Genomic DNA, 19,381 nt, shown 5'->3' on the forward strand with positions numbered 1-19,381 from the left:
TGCGTATGGAGCCGTATATTTGCGTAGCGTAAAAATGCGCAAAAACAGAATGGAACCGAGATGCGTCCGGGCAGCGTATTTCTGCGTGTTTGCGCGCATATACGCAAGTACGTGTGTACAGTTCATGAACATTTCTATTACGAATGATGCGTTGTGGGATTGCAAATAGTGCACGCATATACGCACATATGCTTGTATATACACGCATTATACACAATATACAATTTTGCTGTTGCGTGTGAATGAGGCCTAATACTTGAATCCTATTTGCCATTTGCAGCCAGTCATTTTCTGGGGCTTTTTTCCGTACTGCCTGGATAACAGACAAACCGCCCCCCTCTTCTAGCAGAGATCGGACCTTCTCTGTCAGATATGTTTTTTTCTGTGATCCTTTTGGGAGATGCCCTCTCCTTTCTGTCCTGATGTTACTGGGGCAGGAGTATAGATGGCAATAAAAGTCTTAGGGAGGTGCTAAACCTCGCACACTTTACTATGAATCTGTTCTTATTCCTGGTTGTGTCCCCTTTTGGAGAGATATTTCCCTTCCTGTCCTGGTGGCCCCTGTTACTTTAACAGGAAGTGAGGAGAGGCAGCAGCAAAAACCTGACCCTTCGCACACTGTCCAAACTTTAACTGAACTTAAAATTGACCAAAAACCATGATGGTTTCCCTTTAAAATATAACGCCCCATCGTTGTCTTTGTCCATTGGGCTGTCACTGATGATGGTACTCCTGCGCAGAAGTTACATTATCCTCAGCACCTGGCTCCATATTACATATGCTAAGGAGGACCTGAGGCAGTAGAGTGCACGGCAAATGCACAGTACAGTGTACACAAGAAAGAAAAATGCTAGGGGTAAGAAGCAGCCATTTGTTGGCAGACAAGACTTTGCACGAGTCTTCTGCCAAAAACTCTCTAAAACCTCAAACTTTTTTGGGTTTACTTCCACTTTTAAGCTTTGTAGTACTAAGAGCAGAAATGTTTTACTAGCAGGATCCCCAGGTGAAAATAAAGTAAAAAAGAATAAAAGGAAAACTAATGCAGCCACCACCTTTTGAAAGCTCCGTTCTCACCTAGGCGTCAGCATCTTTGCGCATATTAGCATGCGTTTTGATCTAGCGTGTTTAGTGCATTTTTGTGTGTATTAGATGCAAAACTCAATTGACAAATGCATGCAAAAACATGCACACAATTGTGCAAAACCCTTGCGTTGCGCATTTCCAGGCGTTTCCAAGTCTTTGGGGCCAAATGTGGCAAGCCCCCATTCACACCGCAACAAAAATCTCAACACAAAAAATCCCATTCATTTTAATGATCCCTGTTCACAGCTGAGGGTTTGTCGTAAGCTGTTAAATGGCGAATGCTGGAAAATGTACAATAGCTTTTTTTTGGGCAGTTTACAGCGCGTTTGGCCCCATAGACTTCAATAGAAATGCCTGGAAACGTGTGACACAAGCGTTTTTGTACATTTCTGTGTGCGTTTTTTTGCGTTTTTACGCACGTTTGTCCATTAACCACAATATATTTTAATCTGCTAGCTAAGATGCAACTCTTCATGTGCGCAGGTCTCACGCATAAAAATGCGCATAAAACGCTAGGCTAAATCAAAGCAAAAACGCTGACGCCTAGGTGTGACTGCAGGCTTCAGCTGAGCTCCAGGCAGATAAAAAAGACACAAATAAATACAGCTCAGTATTAATAAACCCATCAAGGAGCATGCTGATACTGATGCATTCATCATACTGCTGCTTCTCCTTTCACTGTCCAATCACAGGCTGTGGGCGTGACAAGACCTGCAAGTGTTACTTAACTGCAGCAGAGAAAAATCATGTCTCCTTCCTGCCAGATTGGACTGTTCTGTGTAAATCTTAGAACAAAAAAAAACCCCCCCCCCCCAAAAAAGCTTCTGTTCTTTTTCCAGCGTTCAGCACTTTACAGCTCAGGTGTGAACAGGGGCCATTATAATGAATGGGATTTCTTGTCGCGCTTAGCTTTGAGTGTGAATAGGGACTAAGGACTGGTAGGCTGCACCATATTCTATTTTTATTCCTGGGTGCATGGGTTAAACAGTATGGCAGAGGTGGGTGCTGGTAGAGATTTAACTGGTGTCCTTTTAATCATGAAGCAGAAGTTTCCTATTGGCATAGTTAGGAAGTTCTCAGACCTTTGTCACTGAAACTTAATTATTAATCTTGGTAACTAAATGGTTGCAGCTACCTGTGATACTGGATCCGTCATAGTTCTACACATACCAATCTGTATTCTCCTCCCTCCTTGTAGTATACAAGCCAGTTTTTTGGCTCTGTGTGTTTGTTCATAGCGGATATCTTCCAGGATTTAACGTTCCATTTCATTAAACAGCCGGTAAGGGTAACGCATGTCGCCGGTTGTTTGAGGCAGACTTCTGCTGTATGACGCATATACACAGAGGTCTATACATTTCAGCATGCTACAGCTCTTGTCTATAAATGGACTTTGTGTGTTCCTCTGATACCAGTCCCCCCTCCTCTTATTACTCCGCTCAATCTTCCCCTTTTTTAACTTCCACTCTAACAGACAACCATTTTTCTTTTTTTTTAAGTATCAGCCCATCCAGAATCCATGTGAACCAAAACCGTTTCCCTTTTGTGTGAGAGCTATTTTTAGCTCTGTTCCCAGAGCTCTTCATTTCAGTTTTTTTTTACTCCTGGAAGTTAAGCATGGGGGATTCGGATATGTAAAAGATATAGAAAGAAAAGCAGAGCAAAATGACGGCTAAACTTAAAGAAGAACTCCGGGCAAATTGCAAATTAACCTTTGTAGTGGGGCTACTTCTCCACTGCTGGAGTTAAGTTCTCATTTTGGTCTAGGGTCTAAAATAAAAATACTGCCCCCGATCCTGCCCCCACGGCCTTCTTTCCTCCAGGCTCCAGAGGTCTAAGCCCCCTGACGTCCTCACGTTTAATACAAGTCTATTGACTTGCATCAGATGTGAGCACACCGAGGGACATACCACAGAGCAATCACAGGATCGAGGATCAGGTGAGTATATCTTTTTTTATTTTAGACCTCAGACCAAAATGAGCACTTAACCCTTGCTGTATGGGGGTAGCCCCACTGCAAGGGATCATTTTTTAATTTGCCCAGAGTTCTTCTTTAGGCCCTGTGCAGACCTCCGTGATTGATTTAAATGGGGGTGACATTTAAATCAATGTCAGCAATCGCAGGAAAAAGGTACAAGTACCTTTTTGTTTTTTTTGCGATACGTGACGCAAGGCTGTTTTAGCCGGAAGCACTAGTGGAATCCCGCGCGAGCCACCCGGCGTGACTAGGGTGCCATCGGCTCACACCTTGGCGACTCGTGACCCTGCAGCAATTCGCGCAGAATCGTGCACGATTGCTGCTCGGTGAGGTGTCGCCTGGGTGTGTTCCGGCCCTTAATCTTTTTAGTCTACTGCCTGGAGATTGAGGAACCTTTTTGGCCCGTATGATCTTTGAGTGTATGAATAGTCCTGAATGTTTATATCCACAGATATGTTTGTACAAAGGAGCTAGTAGGAAGCTCACTGTGTTGACCGTGGCAATCAGTAAGGCTAGGTCCATATGGTTGGCTGGGGGGGGGGGGGGGTTATGGCCGGTAAAAACAAGCCGTTGATCTGCCACTGTAGTTACTGAGGGCAGGCAAGTCCAGAGTGCTATATAAAGCAAAGAATGCCTGATTTTGGGAACAGACTACTCAAGTGTGAAAATATCAGAAATAGGTATTTTTTTTGAGGGTTTTGGGGACAGCTTAAATGTTTGCATTCCAAGTTGTGACTTTTGATGCTCTCCCCTCCCTGAAGGTATGATACAGGACGTGATAACTTCATAGACCTAATGGAGATGAAGCTGATGATGGAAAAGCTGGGAGCTCCACAGACACATATAGGATTGAAAAACATGATCAAAGAAGTGGATGAAGACTTTGATGGGAAACTGAACTTCCGAGAGGTAACATTTTTTTCTGTTTACACATGACTAGAAGTAGTAAAGGAAATACTGAGCAAGTGCCCCTGATTCTTACACACAAGGCAACCTCTGTGTGCCTTACTGCTGTTTTCATTTGCGTGGACCTGTTGAGGTCAAACTTCAAGATTAAATGGTGCATACAACTCCTCTTATTGAAAGCCTGCAGTGTATGCTGCTTAAATGCACACAACCTCCTGAATGCCTGTGCTGTACTATGCATGCAGTATACCTGGGTAGGCAGAGGCTTGAGGTGTGCCCAGGGGCCCACTTATTGTTACCATCTGGAGATGTCATGGATGACAGAAGACAACTCCTTTGGTACAGTATTGTCAAAATGTTATTACCATATATCGGAGAGGAGTCTTAATAGCATATACAGCGAACTTGCACAGTGGATGCCGCTGTTGGCACCCTTCTGGCTGGAATCCCTTAATCAGCTGATCAAATGAGCCAGTTGGAAAATTCTTGGCTGAACAGCGCATGCAGTCAGCTGCCAGCTCCGTTTGGGTATTTTGACAGCGGTTGGTGGCCCTTGGATTGACTAGCCAGTGGCAAAGGCCCTTGGATTGACTAGCCAGTGGCAAAGGCCCTTGGATGGACTAGCCAGTGGCAAAGGCCCTTGGATGGACTAGCCAGTGGCAAAGGCCCTTGGATGGACTAGCCAGTGGCAAAGGCCCTTGGATGGACTAGCCAGTGGCAAAGGCCCTTGGATCGACTAGCCAGTGGCAAAGGCCCTTGGATGGACTAGCCAGTGGCAAAGGCCCTTGGATGGACTAGCCAGTGGCAAAGGCCCTTGGATGGACTAGCCAGTGGCAAAGGCCCTTGGATGGACTAGCCAGTGGCAAAGGCCCTTGGATGGACTAGCCAGTGGCAAAGGCCCTTGGATGGACTAGCCAGTGGCAAAGGCCCTTGGATGGACTAGCCAGTGGCAAAGGCCCTTGGATGGACTAGCCAGTGGCAAAGGCCCTTGGATCGACTAGCCAGTGGCAAAGGCCCTTGGATGGACTAGCCAGTGGCAAAGGCCCTTGGATCGACTAGCCAGTGGCAAAGGCCCTTGGATCGACTAGCCAGTGGCAAAGGCCCTTGGATCGACTAGCCAGTGGCAAAGGCCCTTGGATCGACTAGCCAGTGGCAAAGGCCCTTGGATCGACTAGCCAGTGGCAAAGGCCCTTGGATCGACTAGCCAGTGGCAAAGGCCCTTGGATCGACTAGCCAGTGGCAAAGGCCCTTGGATCGACTAGCCAGTGGCAAAGGCCCTTGGATCGACTAGCCAGTGGCAAAGGCCCTTGGATCGACTAGCCAGTGGCAAAGGCCCTTGGATCGACTAGCCAGTGGGAAAGGCCCTTGGATCGACTAGCCAGTGGGAAAGGCCCTTGGATCGACTAGCCAGTGCGAGTGTTAATTTTTGCTGTCATTGTCCGGGGGTGGTTAGAGCTAGCTCTGTGATTCAGGTGAATTGATGTCACCATACTGGAAGTGAAATACCTCTGGCTGGTGGAGTCAGTCCTTCACAATGACTCACAACTGTCACATGCTATTCAGTAAATAGAAGAAGTGCTCTGGGCCATTCCTCTTCCATGCCAGACATGTTCCTAAATCTTTTTTGAAGAGAATGAAATCTTGTTCTTTTCACCTTCTATGTTTAGTCTTGGGTTACTTTTTCTTCTTCTTTTTCACTCTGGTCGGGTTTCCTTTCAACAAAATAATTTTCTAGCATTTCCTGCAATGGCCATAGTCTATTTCATCACACTTCTGCCTCAGGAGAGCAGTACTGCATTACTTTGCATACTTCTGGGGAAAACCTACATTACAGTGTATGTCAGGGCAAAAACACTGACTAAAAACATATTCTGTATATCTCTGCAAAATGTGCACATTTCTTCATATTTTATGACATCACAAATGCTGCAAGTACTGAAACATGCTTGTTGAATTGCCAGAAATCCAGTGTGCTCCTAACTTACTGCTTGAACTGACAACACATGGCCTCTTCTTCACTGAAATCCCAAGCAGGTTATTGGCCTTGTTCAGTATCTCTGCTGGACTGCAGAACACATCCCTCTCTGCTCATCTCCATAACATAATGGGGAGGTGTTTTGAAGTCAAGGGGAGAACTGGGTAAGCTGACAACAGTTTGGGATTCAGTACAGAGGCATTGTGTAGTCGGCTCTCTACAAGAAGTTAGCGCACTGAATGCATTTCTAGCAGATCAACAAGTATTTTTCTGTACTTGCTGCATTTTCAATAGAAGAAGACCTGGACAAAGTGTGTGTATTGTAGAAAAGTTCTAAATGTGTTTAGAATATTTAGAACATCTCCCTTTTAGCCTCTCCTCCAATCACTGGACACGGAAGTGATGTGTATTACATCCCTTTCGGTGTAACTGTCGACATTCTCCGGATCTGTGCTTCCTCAGCTTCTTTGGGGTCCCTAGGTGACGGGTCTGAAAGACCTCCGATGTCTCCATAAAGAGGACCTGTCACACCCTATTTGCTATTACATAGGGGGCTTGTTAGTCCCCTATGTAAAAGCAATAAAGTCAGTATAAAAAAAAAGTGTTTAAAAAAATGTTTTAAAGTGCCCCGCCCCCCCACATGCACGCACATACATGTGTAAACTGCAAAACATTTCTAGGGCCATCAATCACTCTTAACACTAAACTGATGAGCAGTAAAAGCTTTTTAGCCCCCTATGTGATGGCAATCAAGTAAAGTGTAAAAAAAATTAGTCTCATATTAACCCCTTCACGACCAGTGACGCACAGTGTACATCACTGGCACCGGGCTGTTTAAACAGACTCCCGGTGGTTTTTGCCCCCGGGACTCTGTTTAAACTTGTAAAGCTTTCTGTCGGCTTTACAGTAGAAGCGATTCTGGCGACTCAACTACCGCCAGATCGCTTCTACGGCCCGGCGATCTGCACTTCAATAGCTTATTGAGAGTGTAAAGGTGACACTTTTGGACCCCCAGCATCACCTTAAAGAGTACCTGTCACCACCATCTGCTATCACATGGGGGGCTTGTAATGGCAATTAAAGTAAAAAAAAATTAACATTAAATAAAATGTACAAATAATAAAATAAAAAAATGAAAGTCCCCCGCCCCCACGAGCATGCACACACATGCGTCAGGTGGGCCTACGTATAAAAACGACAAACGCACTACAAATGTTGGGTATCGCCCAAGAGAGCAATCATTCTAGGGCCAGTATTTTTGGGTATCTCTAAACTAATGACCTGTGGGGGCTTTTAAAGCTTCATCTATTTACTTTTTAGGGTTATGAATGTTGTCACCGTTTTCATGGACACGTGCAATTTTTAACCTGGGCATGTTTGTTATCTATTTACTCATTGTAACCTCATCTTTTATATTTTATTAACCTCCCTGGGGGTATTCCCGAGTGTAGCTCAGGGTTACTTTTCCATACCATAAGCGGTAACCCCGAGCTACTGCATAGCATTTACTTACCTTGTCCCTCGAGCCGCGCTGTTCTGCGGTCGATGCCGTCTTCCAGATTCCGTCCCTTGTGAGCACGCGTCGCAGGGGGGCGAAACTGGTGGGATATTTTTTTTAAAACGGCAAAGACGAAAAAAATTCAAGAAAAAAATAGACCGAAAAATGACATGAAAAAAAAAAATCATACCGCCAGGGAGGTTAAACAAATGGGTAATTATTGTGGTTTGAGGCATTTAAGTGCATTTTTCACAAAATGTTGGGGTTTGATAAGGAGTTGCGCTTATATCGCGGACCATAAAAATTTCCACCTGCCACCATTTTATTCTATAGGGTCTTGGCTTTCAGAAAATATATAATGTTGGGGGGTTTTAAGTAATTTTCAGGCCTAAAATGTGGAATATAACATGGGTGCAAAAAAATGGAAAAAAAGCTTCGGTCATGAAGGGCTTAAATAAAAAAAAAAGAAGGAAAAAACACCCAAAAAAGTTTTACGTCCCCCGCGTGCACGCACTTATAAAAGTAAATACGTGTCGGGTGCGCCTACGTGCGATAACGATTACGCCACACATGTTGCATATCGCCGCAAACGGGAGTGCAAGCAATAATTATAGGGCCGTGGGGGGAAACAGTTTTTTATTTTTTTTTATTTTTGATAGTTTTCCCTTAATATAGTAAACAATAAAAAACTCAGTGGTGATTAAATACCACTAAAAGAAAGCTTGATGTGTCCCCAAAACATGGTATAAAATTCATTTCAGTACAGCGTTGTATGACGGAATAACGTCAAAGTACCTCAGCGCTGAATACTGAAAAATGGCCAGGAAGGGGGTTTAACCCCTTCGTGACTGACGATGTACAGTGTACGTCGCCAGCATCGGGGCTGTTTAAACAGACTCCCGGCGACAGGTTAACACCGCAGACAGCAAGTGGTTAAAATTAAATCTGTTTACTCATTTTTAAATGACTCCCATTAATTCATACACACCCAGTACAGTCATGATTATTACTCTGGATTTACATCTTAATGTGCAACTAAAGTAACAGATTGACATCCCCTCCTGAGTGATTCCTTCCAAAATATGAAGGTAACATTCCTGAAATACTGACTTGTATACAACAGTTCTCCCCTCATGAAAGATTGTTATTTATGCAAAAATACATCTGATTTTTAATTCCCTTTACACTGGAGGTCCTCAGACATTGTATACATTGTACACTATATATAACCCCTGCTCTTCAAGGCTCTGCGTCGGGATGAAGGCTGCTACTGTGCCATCCTCCCACATTGGTTCTGAAAGAGGGTTTGTTAATCATTTGTACAGGACTGAACCCTAACCTCCAAAAATATTTTCTAAATTCCTTCCTCCAGTGAAAACATCCCAGAATATGCTAGTCTGTTTTGTGACAGTATACAACTGCTGCAGAGTCTGGCATCCTCCCAGTATGTTGGTAACCCGGAGGCTGTGGGCAAGCTTAAAGGAGAACTATGAGGTGAGTGCTTTTCACTCCCCTCATAGTTCTAGCCGACCTGTGACAATGAGACTGTCACAGGTCGGCTCAGTTGATCGGGAGGTGAGCGAACACATACCGGCGTTCGCTCACCTCTCAATCCTGTCACGGCTCTCTGCTGTGACAGGGGAGGGGCTGGATTCCCCCCTCCCCGCTCCGATCCGCCTGCGCTGACTGGCGGAACGGACGGGGGAGGGGGCGGGTACAGCTGGCTCTGCCTTTTAGATAGGCAGAGCCAGCTGTCAGTCACGCAGCTGGGCGGATCCCGGCACAATTGTCGGGATCCGCTTCAGCTGCAGCGTCTCAGTATACCGCGAGCAGCAGCTCGCTGTATACTGCGGCGTCTCAGTATACTGCGAGCTACAGCTTGCGGTATACTGAGCCTAGGGTGACGGGAGGACGCTAGTTTGTGTCCTTTCGTTACCCAAGGAGAACTATGGGGAAAAGACTTAACCCCATAGTTCTCCTTTAAGACAAAACAACCCAAAATAAACTTCTTCATAGGACATGGTGAATGTGTTTAGGATCACTGTACACCAGGGCTGGACAAATCCCAGGAGCCAGGTCGCCAATGCTCCTTAAAGTGGACCATCACCCCCTTTGACTAAAATATAACATAATTATGAAATCATCTTACATTCATTAGCTAAACAAACATAGTTTTCTTTTACTTACAATTGTTTTCCACTTCCTGGTCCTCCTGGATGCATCCTGAGAAGATTACATCAGCAGAGCATTGCCTGGAAATCTTATCTGTAATCTCAGGAAAAGGAATTTTCCTCTCCTGAGATGATGTGCATAGTCACATGTGCCAGAGTTCCAGGAAGTAAAGGAGATATAGTAAAAAAAATGGCCACTATGAGAAGATTGGGGAGCAAAAGAAATTCAAGGTATAAGAATAAAAAGCTAGGAATCGTCTAGATTTGTCTAGAACATTTTTAAGTTTGCCGACACTCCCTGTGGGCACCACTACTGAGGGAAGGAGGTCTACATTTTTCCTGCCTGGACTGTAAAGAACACTGTCCACAATTTCAGATTAAACCTCTTTCCTCCAACCCTAAAGTGACACTAAACTCAGAAGTTAAATCCTAAACTTTCATCTGTCCCTCCAGCGTTGTGACGTCACTCCGATTCAGCGCTGACTGCTCTGTCCCTCCGATCCAGCGGTGTCTGCAGGCGGGTGCACGCGTCCATAGACTTACCTTGCGTCTCTGCTCGTCTCCCGGCCAAGAATCGGAACTGCGCATGCGCCCGCCCCAAGATCCTTGGCGGCCGTACGAGCAGTTCCTGATTCTCGGCGCGGGAACGAGCAGCGATAACGAGGTAAGTTTAAAACCAGCTCAAGCGTTTTTTTTCTGTTTTTTTTGTTTTGTTTTGTTTTTTACTTCTTGCCTATATCTACTGCTTGCTAGCAGTAGATATAGGAAAAAAAACGGAGGGGTTAGAACCCCTTTAACTATTACTAAAAATGTATCTTATTTGTGTATCACTCGGCTGTAGATCCTCAAATCATCTCTGAATTGGTTCTGACACTGTCCTTCCTTCTGGAGGGGGGCTACTTTTGTTCCCCATGGTTCCTGTGTGTGTTGTAAAGTAGTCACCGCTCCAAGCTCGCTCCCATGATGGACTACAATCTTTTGTTTAGTTTACTAATTTTTATTGAGATTCTAGTCCATCCCGGGAGCGAGCTTTGAGAGGTGACTACTTTACAACACACACAGGGACCATGGGGAACAAAAGTAGCCCCCCTCCAGAAGGAAGGACAGTGTCAGAACCAATTCAGAGATGATTTGAGGATCTACAGCCGAGTGATACACAAATAAGGTACAGTATTGTTAATAGGGTACTTGAATGCATTTAAGCTCCTGAGTTTAGTGTCACTTTAAATTGGGTCCATGTGTCCTCATCAAGGATCTAAGAACTCTCGTATATTAAGAGGATTATTCACAAACGAGCCCAAGGATCCAGCCGTAGCTTCGGCTGATCCTTCGGCTGTCTTCAGTCTATCCGTTGGGCTGCTGTACGGGCTGTTCACAATAGCCCGTACAGCGGCCAAGCCGAACGCATATGCCGTAGTGACACCTGAAGCGGGGAGAAAGGTTGGCCAAAGCAGAACGATCTCCCTGCGAAAGGCAACAGATGGGTGGAACCAGCTGTAATGTCACGGCTGAATCTGCCCAGCTGTTGTCTTTCAATGACAGCTCAGTGTCCTCGAGGACACTGGGCTGTCATTACATGTTAACAGTTGGGCGGAGCTAGCAGTGATGTCACTGCTAGCTCCACCCAATTGTTTATATTTTGCTGGCATCTGTCAGAATGCCACTCTGTTTCAAAGATTTAATTTATTTTATAAACATATACACATATACATCAACATCGACAGTCTGCAAGGATAAACCTATACTTTATCACCCTGCTGACCCTCCCCACCAACCACTGGAGTGGTTGCCACAGAATGCCACTCTGCAGCGGGAGTTTGCTGCGAGCAGACGGGTCATCGGACGTCGGGTTTTAAAAAAATGATTTCTATTTATTTTTTATTTACAGGAGAACTATGAGGTGAGTGCTTTTCACTCACCTCATAGTTCTAGCCGACCTGTGACAATGAGACTGTCACAGGTCGGCTCAGTAGATCGGGAGGTGAGCGAACACATACCGGCGTTCGCTCACTTCTCAATTCTGTCACAGCTCTCTGCCGTGACAGGGGGAGGGGCTGGATTCCCCTCTCCCCGCTTCGATCTGCCAGCGCTGACTGGCGGAACGGACGGGGGAGGGGGCGGGTACAGCTGGCTCTGCCTCTAGATAGGCAGAGCAAGCTGTCACTCACGCAGCTGGTCATCTACGTCGGGATCCGCTCCGGCGTCTCAGTATACCGCGAGCTGTAGCTCGCGGTATACTGAGCTTAGGGTAACAGGAGGACGCTAGTTTGTGTCCTCCCGTTACCCTAAGGAGAACTATGGGGAAAAACACTGACCCCATAGTTCTCCTTTTAATCGAGTCGTCGACGTGGACAACACTGGACGTCGCGATTGACCTTAGGATTACGTCGGTGGATTTTTTTTTTAACCTATCAAGCAGAATAGCCGAGCCGAATGCCGCTTGGCTATTCTGGGGCAAACGGCAGTGAGTGAGCTGCCGCTCAGCCGATCCACAAACATGCAGAGCATATTTAGCTGATCGAAGGCAGCCGAGGTCCGGCTGAAATCAGCCGTACTGAGCTGAAGTGAATAGCCGAAGGCTCTGTTTATTTCGGCTCGGGTAATCACTCGGCTGAATAACCCTCTGTCTTCAATTTTCTTGTCGAATATGTGCTGGTAAACTCCTCTTTGACCTGCTGCCCCTCTTCTAGGGATAGCAGGCCAAATCCTGGGGTAAACCAATAGACACTAAGCTATACCGTGAATTTGTCTAATACCCCGTTCTTTTTATTCACGCTTCACTTTTTTGGGAAAGTGCACACCGAGTTGCTTTCTTCTATAAAAGCGAATCAGGGTTAATGTTTTAACTCTGGGGCAACACTGACATTTATGTAGAGCCTTTCCCTGCATCATATTAGTCCTGGAAGGAGCTCTTTTGTATCCTGTTTGCCTTCAACATCTTGAAGTCGCAAGATTTGCCCATGGATTGCCCCATTAGGGCTGGCATTTAAAAAATACAAAGTAGGCAAATTGTATTCTTCATTCTTTCTTCATACCCAAATGTCAACGATGCAGATTGAGCAAGGTGAGCAGTGTGGGAAGCTGTGTATACACAATAGAGCCTCAGTACTAGGCACACAGGAGTGCCTGATAGCCCGATGATAATAGACACTGGCGGCCAATGTGCCAGGGGTCTCAGTACCAGAATGTGGAGAGCTTACTTACCAGTGCGCCCAGCAACCCACATAGGGCTACTGTGAGGTGCGTAATGAGATATCGAGACAGCGAAGGGATAAAATCTGTCTGCTGATAGGAAATGACTGGTGATTCCAGCATATTATGTGTACAGAGTGAGAGACAGAACTAGTTACTTCTAGTGTGATATTTATACAGAAGGAATTTAAAAATTGGACTGAGACAAGCTTTATAATCTTTTTAGAATGTGATTCCACCTAGAAAACATAATTACATGTGGCCTGTGAGCAATGCATTAAGTAGAGCTATCCGCTGTGCTGTGTGAGGAAACTAGTCTGTCCGGGCTTTCTGCCAGATGTTTGCCAGTGCAGGGCTGTTCTATCTATCTATTCATCCATCCATCGTTCAGAGCTTGCTTAAAGAGGAACTTCTTATCTTCTCCATATTTTCAAAATAACAAGGCACCTTTGAGAAATGTTTACTAAAGACAATCTACAAACACACACTTATAGAAAATTGTCGGCTTTTTATTCTTTGCATACCTTGTTTTTCTTTTCCTCCCTTTTCTTCTCCCGGTGGCCATTTTCACTAGGGGCAGATTAATCCATCTCCCTTTACTTCCTGGAACTCTGGCACATGTGACTAGGACATGTGACCATGCACATCATCTCAGGGGAGGAAAAAGCCTTTCCCTGAGATCTCCTGAGATTACAGATGAGATTTCTCAGTAATGTTCTGCTGATGTAACCTTCCCAGGTTGCAATGCTTGGGTACAATTACATCACTTTTGCCAAAGAGAACCAGGAAGTGGAAAACAAGAAATTGAAAGTAAAATGAAATTTTACTAATGAATGTAAGATGATTTCCTATCAGCATGTAGAGCTGTAAAGGTCCAATTTAACCACTTGAAGTCTGGGGTGTTAAACCCCCTTCCCACCCATGCCATTTTTCAGTATTCAGCGCTGCGGTACTTTGACTGACATTTATTCCGTCATGCAACGCTGTACTGAAATGAATTTTATACCCTTTTTTGGGGACAGCTAGAGCTTTATTTTGGTGGTATTTAATCACCACTGGGGTTTTAAAAAACAATATATTAAGGAAAAATTAGAGAAAATTTAAAAAAAACTGTTTCCCCTAATTCTAAAACATTTATTATCACCCAATTTTTTGGTAAAATATAAAAGACGGGGTCACGTCGGGTAAAAAGACACCAAACATGTCAAGCCTTAAAATGGCGCACGCACGCGAAACCTCAAAAAACTACATTACCCAAAATTGGCCATAGGCGACGCTTTAAAAGCTTTTACCGCTCATCTGTTTAGTATTATCAGTGATTTGATGGCCCTAAAATGATTGCTCTCACTTCGCCGTTCGCGGCAATATGTAACGTGTAGCGCAATTGTCGTTTTTGCGCGCTGATGCACCGGATGACGAGTCCGTCCGTCTTTTTTTTTTTCTATGGGCGGACGGCAACTGGTTAAAGTAAAACTGAAGCCAAAACGTTTTTTTAGTTTTGGATAGAGGGGGTTATAACCCCTGTCAGCTTGTTTTGTCATCTCTATCCCTTTGGGGAGATTTACGTTCTCTTCCTATCTAATGCAACAGGAAGTGAGAGGCAATCCCTTGTGTTTGGCAGGGTCACAAAAACTAGTGTCCCCGTTGGAAGATATCCCATCTATTCCTGTTCTGATGACAACCCACAATTGGGAATTTTCTGTCACTCTCAGTGATGACGTTCACCAGGACAAATAGGGTGAATCCTTAAGTGGACAGCAATAAAAACCTGACGGATGTTCTAATCTCTCTCCACTCTATCCAAAACGTATTCAAAGTTTTGGTTTCAGTTGCACTTCAAATCTCTAGAAATCTGTGTAGGACATTGCACACATTATCTGTTTGTGATCTTGTAGATCCTAAATCCAAATCTTTGTTTTGCAGTTCCTGCTAATTTTCCGTAAAGCAGCAGCTGGGGAGCTGGAAGAGGACAGCGGGCTAATGTCACTAGCCAAACTCTCCGAAATCGATGTATCCACCGAGGGGGTTCTGGGTGCCAAGAGCTTTTTTGAGGCCAAGGTATGCTGCAATGATAGAGTTGTGGAAAGGGCAGGGCACACCTGGAACCATGACAGAGATAAGACACTTCTCAGTAGTCCTTGGGACTTAACAGCACAACTATTAACTATTTATATTGCAGAGAACATGTTTGTTCATATGAGGAGGGTGGAGTAGATATATTTCATATATTCACCTTTATTTCAAGAATGAATTTAAAATAATGTCCTATACATTCCATACACACATCCCGTAATATCAGACAGTTTGCGCAGGGCAATTGCTTATTTCATGTAGAAAAGAAAGCAAAAAAAATATCCTATTATCCTATCCTATGACAAGAAAATAATCAGACCTGATGGTAAAAGTATTTCCAAGGTAACCACTTGTGTCTGTATGTGTGAACAGCCCAAGCAGTCTTCCGTGGCAGTAAATGCATCCGCAACAACACACTAAGTGGCTCGTTGGTGAATTTTACATTTAAAGAACACTTATACCCAAGCTGTGCTCTATGAAAGCAAAGCATCCAGTAATTATGCTAACCAATGTTAACATAATTGATCTCAGTGTTCAGTAGCTCTTATTGGAGCACTGAGTTCTACTGACATTGGGTTATTTTCAGGTTCCTTCTTTTGGAGTAACCCTAGTCCCAGTGGTGATGTGGCCAAGTAACTATTGTTCATGTAGAGCTGCAACAACTAATCGATTGTAGTCCATTAAAATCGACGATGGAAAACGCTGTTAACGGTTTCCATCATCGATTAGTTGGCTATCGATTAGTTTACCCTGCTCGCAGCTCCACACACGACTTGAGCCGCACACCAGATGACACGCCTCTTCTCCTCCCCGCTCTGAGCTCCCTGACGTGCCGCTGCCCGCCAACGATCGAGGGAGAACGGCACCTGACAGGCCCACGATCCCACATCTAAGAGTGCCTGCGACACCCTCCCCCCCCACATGGCGATTGGGTTATTTTAATGTATTACTGGGATAGTGGGAACTGTTGTATTCCTCTATAGCTGGTGGTAGATTGCGCTGTATATGTACCATCAGCTATAGAGGAATGCAAATCCCAGCAATACATTGTACACTGTATGTATATTGTATTGCTGGGATTTGTTGTATTCATTCATTGTATAAGCATTATACAGCGCAATGCAGAATACCACCAGCTATAGAGGAATACAACAAATCCCAGCCAGCAATAATACATTATACAGCGGCGCAATGCACGCAGAATACCACCAGCTATAGAGGAATACAACAAATCCCGGCAATAATACATTATTATGGCGGTATTCGGCGATATTCTTCATTGCGCTGTATAATGTGTTCTTACTGGGATTTGTTGTATTCCTCTATAGCTGGTGGTATTCTGCATTGCGCTGTTTAATTATACAGTGCAATAATTTACCACCAGCTATAGAGGAATACAACAAATCCCAGCCAGCAATAATACATTATACAACGCAATGCAGAATACCGCCAGCTATAATGTACTATTGCTAGGATTTGTTGTATTCCTCTATAGCTGGTAGTATTTTGTATTGTGCTGTGTAATGTATAATTGCCATTTTCTTTTTTTAACCGATTAATCGAACTTAATAATCGGCTAACCGATTTTGAAAATAATCGTTAGCTGCAGCCCTATGTGCATGTACATCCTAATCACCCCACTATTATAGTTCTTCCACACCCACCCAAGCTTCTCCAGTTGCAGGATCTTTTTATACAAGTTCCTTAAACGCCAGTTCTATCCTCTGGTTCTGTGGCAAAACAAATTCTACATTCCCCACCAATGGAACAGGGTGTTGCCACTGTGACGTGTATGCAGACATCACAGCCTTGGGGCAGAAGTCATACATAATTAGTCTTTTGCAGAGACTGCCTGAAGTCTGGGATGTCAGCTCGCACACAATCCTTCATGATGAAGAGAGACTGGATACTCTAGACCAGGCAGTTCATTAATCATTGGGAGGACTTGATTCTATAAATTGGGAGGGGGGTAAAGGTCAGTTTTCTTGCATTTCTTTGTTTGTTCTTATAGACTGAGGTGTTGTCAGTCTATTTAATATGATGGACCTCCTATATCTAGCAAAAAGTTTCTTTCAGAAAGAGTACAGAGTATTAGGATATTCTATATGCACTAATAAATATGCTGCTCTTCTGCATTTTTTTGTTTGTTTTGTTCCCAAGTAATGCTTAAAGGGTTAAAATAGCCTGAGGAGTCAGAGCACTGTCAGAGCTCACAAGCAGTGGCCTGGGTCTCCAGCAGTATGAAATGCCCCTCCCTGCACAACACTTCAATCAACAATGGTACTCAGGGGGCTAGAGTGCCGTTGATAGGAGCAGTATGTGGGGAGGGGGGACGACATGTTGGACTGCTGGACCCAGGCCACTGCTTGTGTGTGTGAGAGCAGCGTTATGACTTTACTAGGTGCTGCCAGCACTGGGTATTTTAACTTTTAACCTTGCTGCAGCACACAGGAGGTAAATAAAACCGAAAAGAGCAACATATTTATTATTGTGTATGCAGCCTGACTGCAGAACTGTTGTTATTATTACTGAGGGTTCTACTGGGCATTAACAACATGATCTTTTGGTGCCTGTTCCATTTTTCCAATGGGCATTAAGCATTTTGTTAAAATTGTGTTAGACTCCCCTGCACTCTAGTGATAGAGATCAATTCTTGGCTGTGATGGATACAAATCTGTTAATTCTTCTTTGTCCAGGTCTCATTGTACTCTCTCTTGTTTTATGCCCACAGGTTCAGGCCCTGAGTTCATCAAGTAAGTTTGAAGCTGAGATTCGGGCAGAGCAGGATGAGAGGAAGCGACAGGAGGAAGATAAGAAAACCCGCAGAGCTGCCTTCAAAGAGCTGAAGTCTGCATTTAATTAGTTGCTGACCGTTCCCTGACTCATGTCCGGCCTTGGTCTTGCGTTGTTCTAAACAAAACCCAGCCTAAGGCTCTGGCACTTTGGCTATTCTTTACAGTCAGGACTAGTCTCATGCATGTAAGCCTGCTGAAGCAGAGAACTTAGTCCATCATAATATTTTACTGCAAGGAGGTCTTGACTTGGGCTTAGTCAAGATGCTGAGAAAGGTCTTTCAACTCTTAAATAGCGTTTTTTGCTTACATATATCCTTCATTCCTAGTTCAAATGTGCCTTAGGTAATTGCTGCTAGCTGGTCAAAGTGCTGCCCTTATTTACCAGTTTCTGAAATGTTCTACTTCCAAAGGAAAATGGGTTTGTACATTCTATAAATGATATATTTTTTAACCATTCCTTTTAATAATGGCCACTGTAAACGTATAGGTAGACCCATAACTGTTCCTGACCCTTCCTCACTTACACTGGTATTATTAGAACTGCAAAATGTATAAGCATTGTAAAAGTGATCAAAAGAGCCCATCTTTTATTATGTCCATATTACTGCAGCCATAGCTGAACCGAACTGTGCAACGTGAGCCTTTGCTTGCAGTCTCCTAAACCTCTTTAACATTGCCTTGCATTGCTGTCTCTGATGATCTCATGTTGCCATATTTGCCTGCAGATGCCTCTCCGCAGTTGTTTTCTATCAGCCTAACTCTGAGGTGGGACAATCCTAGCAGTCTGCTGTCAGAGGTCATAGTGGGGCAGCGGTGAAAACATTTGTGCCAGTGAACACCGCAGTCCACAGCCAACCAAAAGCAATTATGTGACTGAAAACTTTGCAACAGTGCTCCGTGTTTATCATCCATATTTGGAATCTTGTGTATTATATGCTGGCTCTGGAATATATCTAAAGTACAAGCATTAACCAGTTCTAAAGGAAGTCATATGACTGAAAACTGCACAGTAGACACAATCCTCTTGGCTAGTGATGCTAAAAATAATGACGTGGTAGCAGTATTTAAACAAAGGTTCTGCAAGAACAATGTGTACTCCGCTGTGAAATTGGTGCCATCTGTTAAGGTGCCCATACACCGTACAATTTATCTTCAGATTTTCTGTAGTCCGATGGAAAAAGTGCAACAGATTGGCCCAGGTGGAGATTACTCCATCCACACAGTTAAGTGTAGATGGAGTAATCTGTTGCACCTTTTCCATCTGACCACAGAAAATCTGCAGATAAATTGTAAGGTGTGTGGGCAGCTTTAGACTAAGGCACTCTAGCTAGTGTAGAGCTTCAGGTCTCGTGAGGCCCTACCTGGTCTTGCAGTTTACAGCGGCTGGAGAGCCTCGATAGGCTGCCAGTATATTACACTGTGCAAAGGTAAGCACTTCTTGCAGTGCTGGCTGCTGAAGGAGAACGGCCTATAATTTGGAAGCCACATTTATGGCACCCTGCAGAAAGACAGGAAAATGTGGGCACATATTGTTCAGTCTCCTCTGTACTGATTTATATAGTAACCTTGTCAGTTTGTATAGGAGAGAACCGTTCAAATGTGAAATGTTGATTGAAGATTAGAATCCATAGCTGCCCCTCCCTCACTGTGTGCTTATAATGATTTTGGCAAACCTGGTACTTTAGCTGTTAATAATTGTTCCTCGTATCA

The 19,381-nt window shown here is 44.3% G+C and overlaps 1 protein-coding gene across 1 annotated transcript in view; it reads left to right on the top strand.

Moving 5' to 3' along the window:
• EFHD1 (EF-hand domain family member D1) overlaps positions 1 to 18,075 on the top strand; it is a 31,753-nt gene extending 13,678 nt beyond the window's left edge. Inside the window, exons 2-4 of the mRNA XM_018567665.1 lie at positions 3,823 to 3,970; positions 14,727 to 14,861; positions 17,608 to 18,075. Coding sequence (XP_018423167.1) covers positions 3,823 to 3,970; positions 14,727 to 14,861; positions 17,608 to 17,739 — 415 coding nt within the window. The 3' untranslated portion in view covers positions 17,740 to 18,075. The remainder of the gene's footprint in view (positions 1 to 3,822; positions 3,971 to 14,726; positions 14,862 to 17,607) is intronic.
• Positions 18,076 to 19,381: the final 1,306 nt, after the last annotated feature.

This window comes from Nanorana parkeri, unplaced genomic scaffold (genome assembly GCF_000935625.1).
Source record: "Nanorana parkeri isolate BGI_ZX_2015 unplaced genomic scaffold, ASM93562v1 scaffold1080, whole genome shotgun sequence".
Taxonomy (NCBI): Eukaryota; Metazoa; Chordata; class Amphibia; order Anura; family Dicroglossidae; genus Nanorana; species Nanorana parkeri.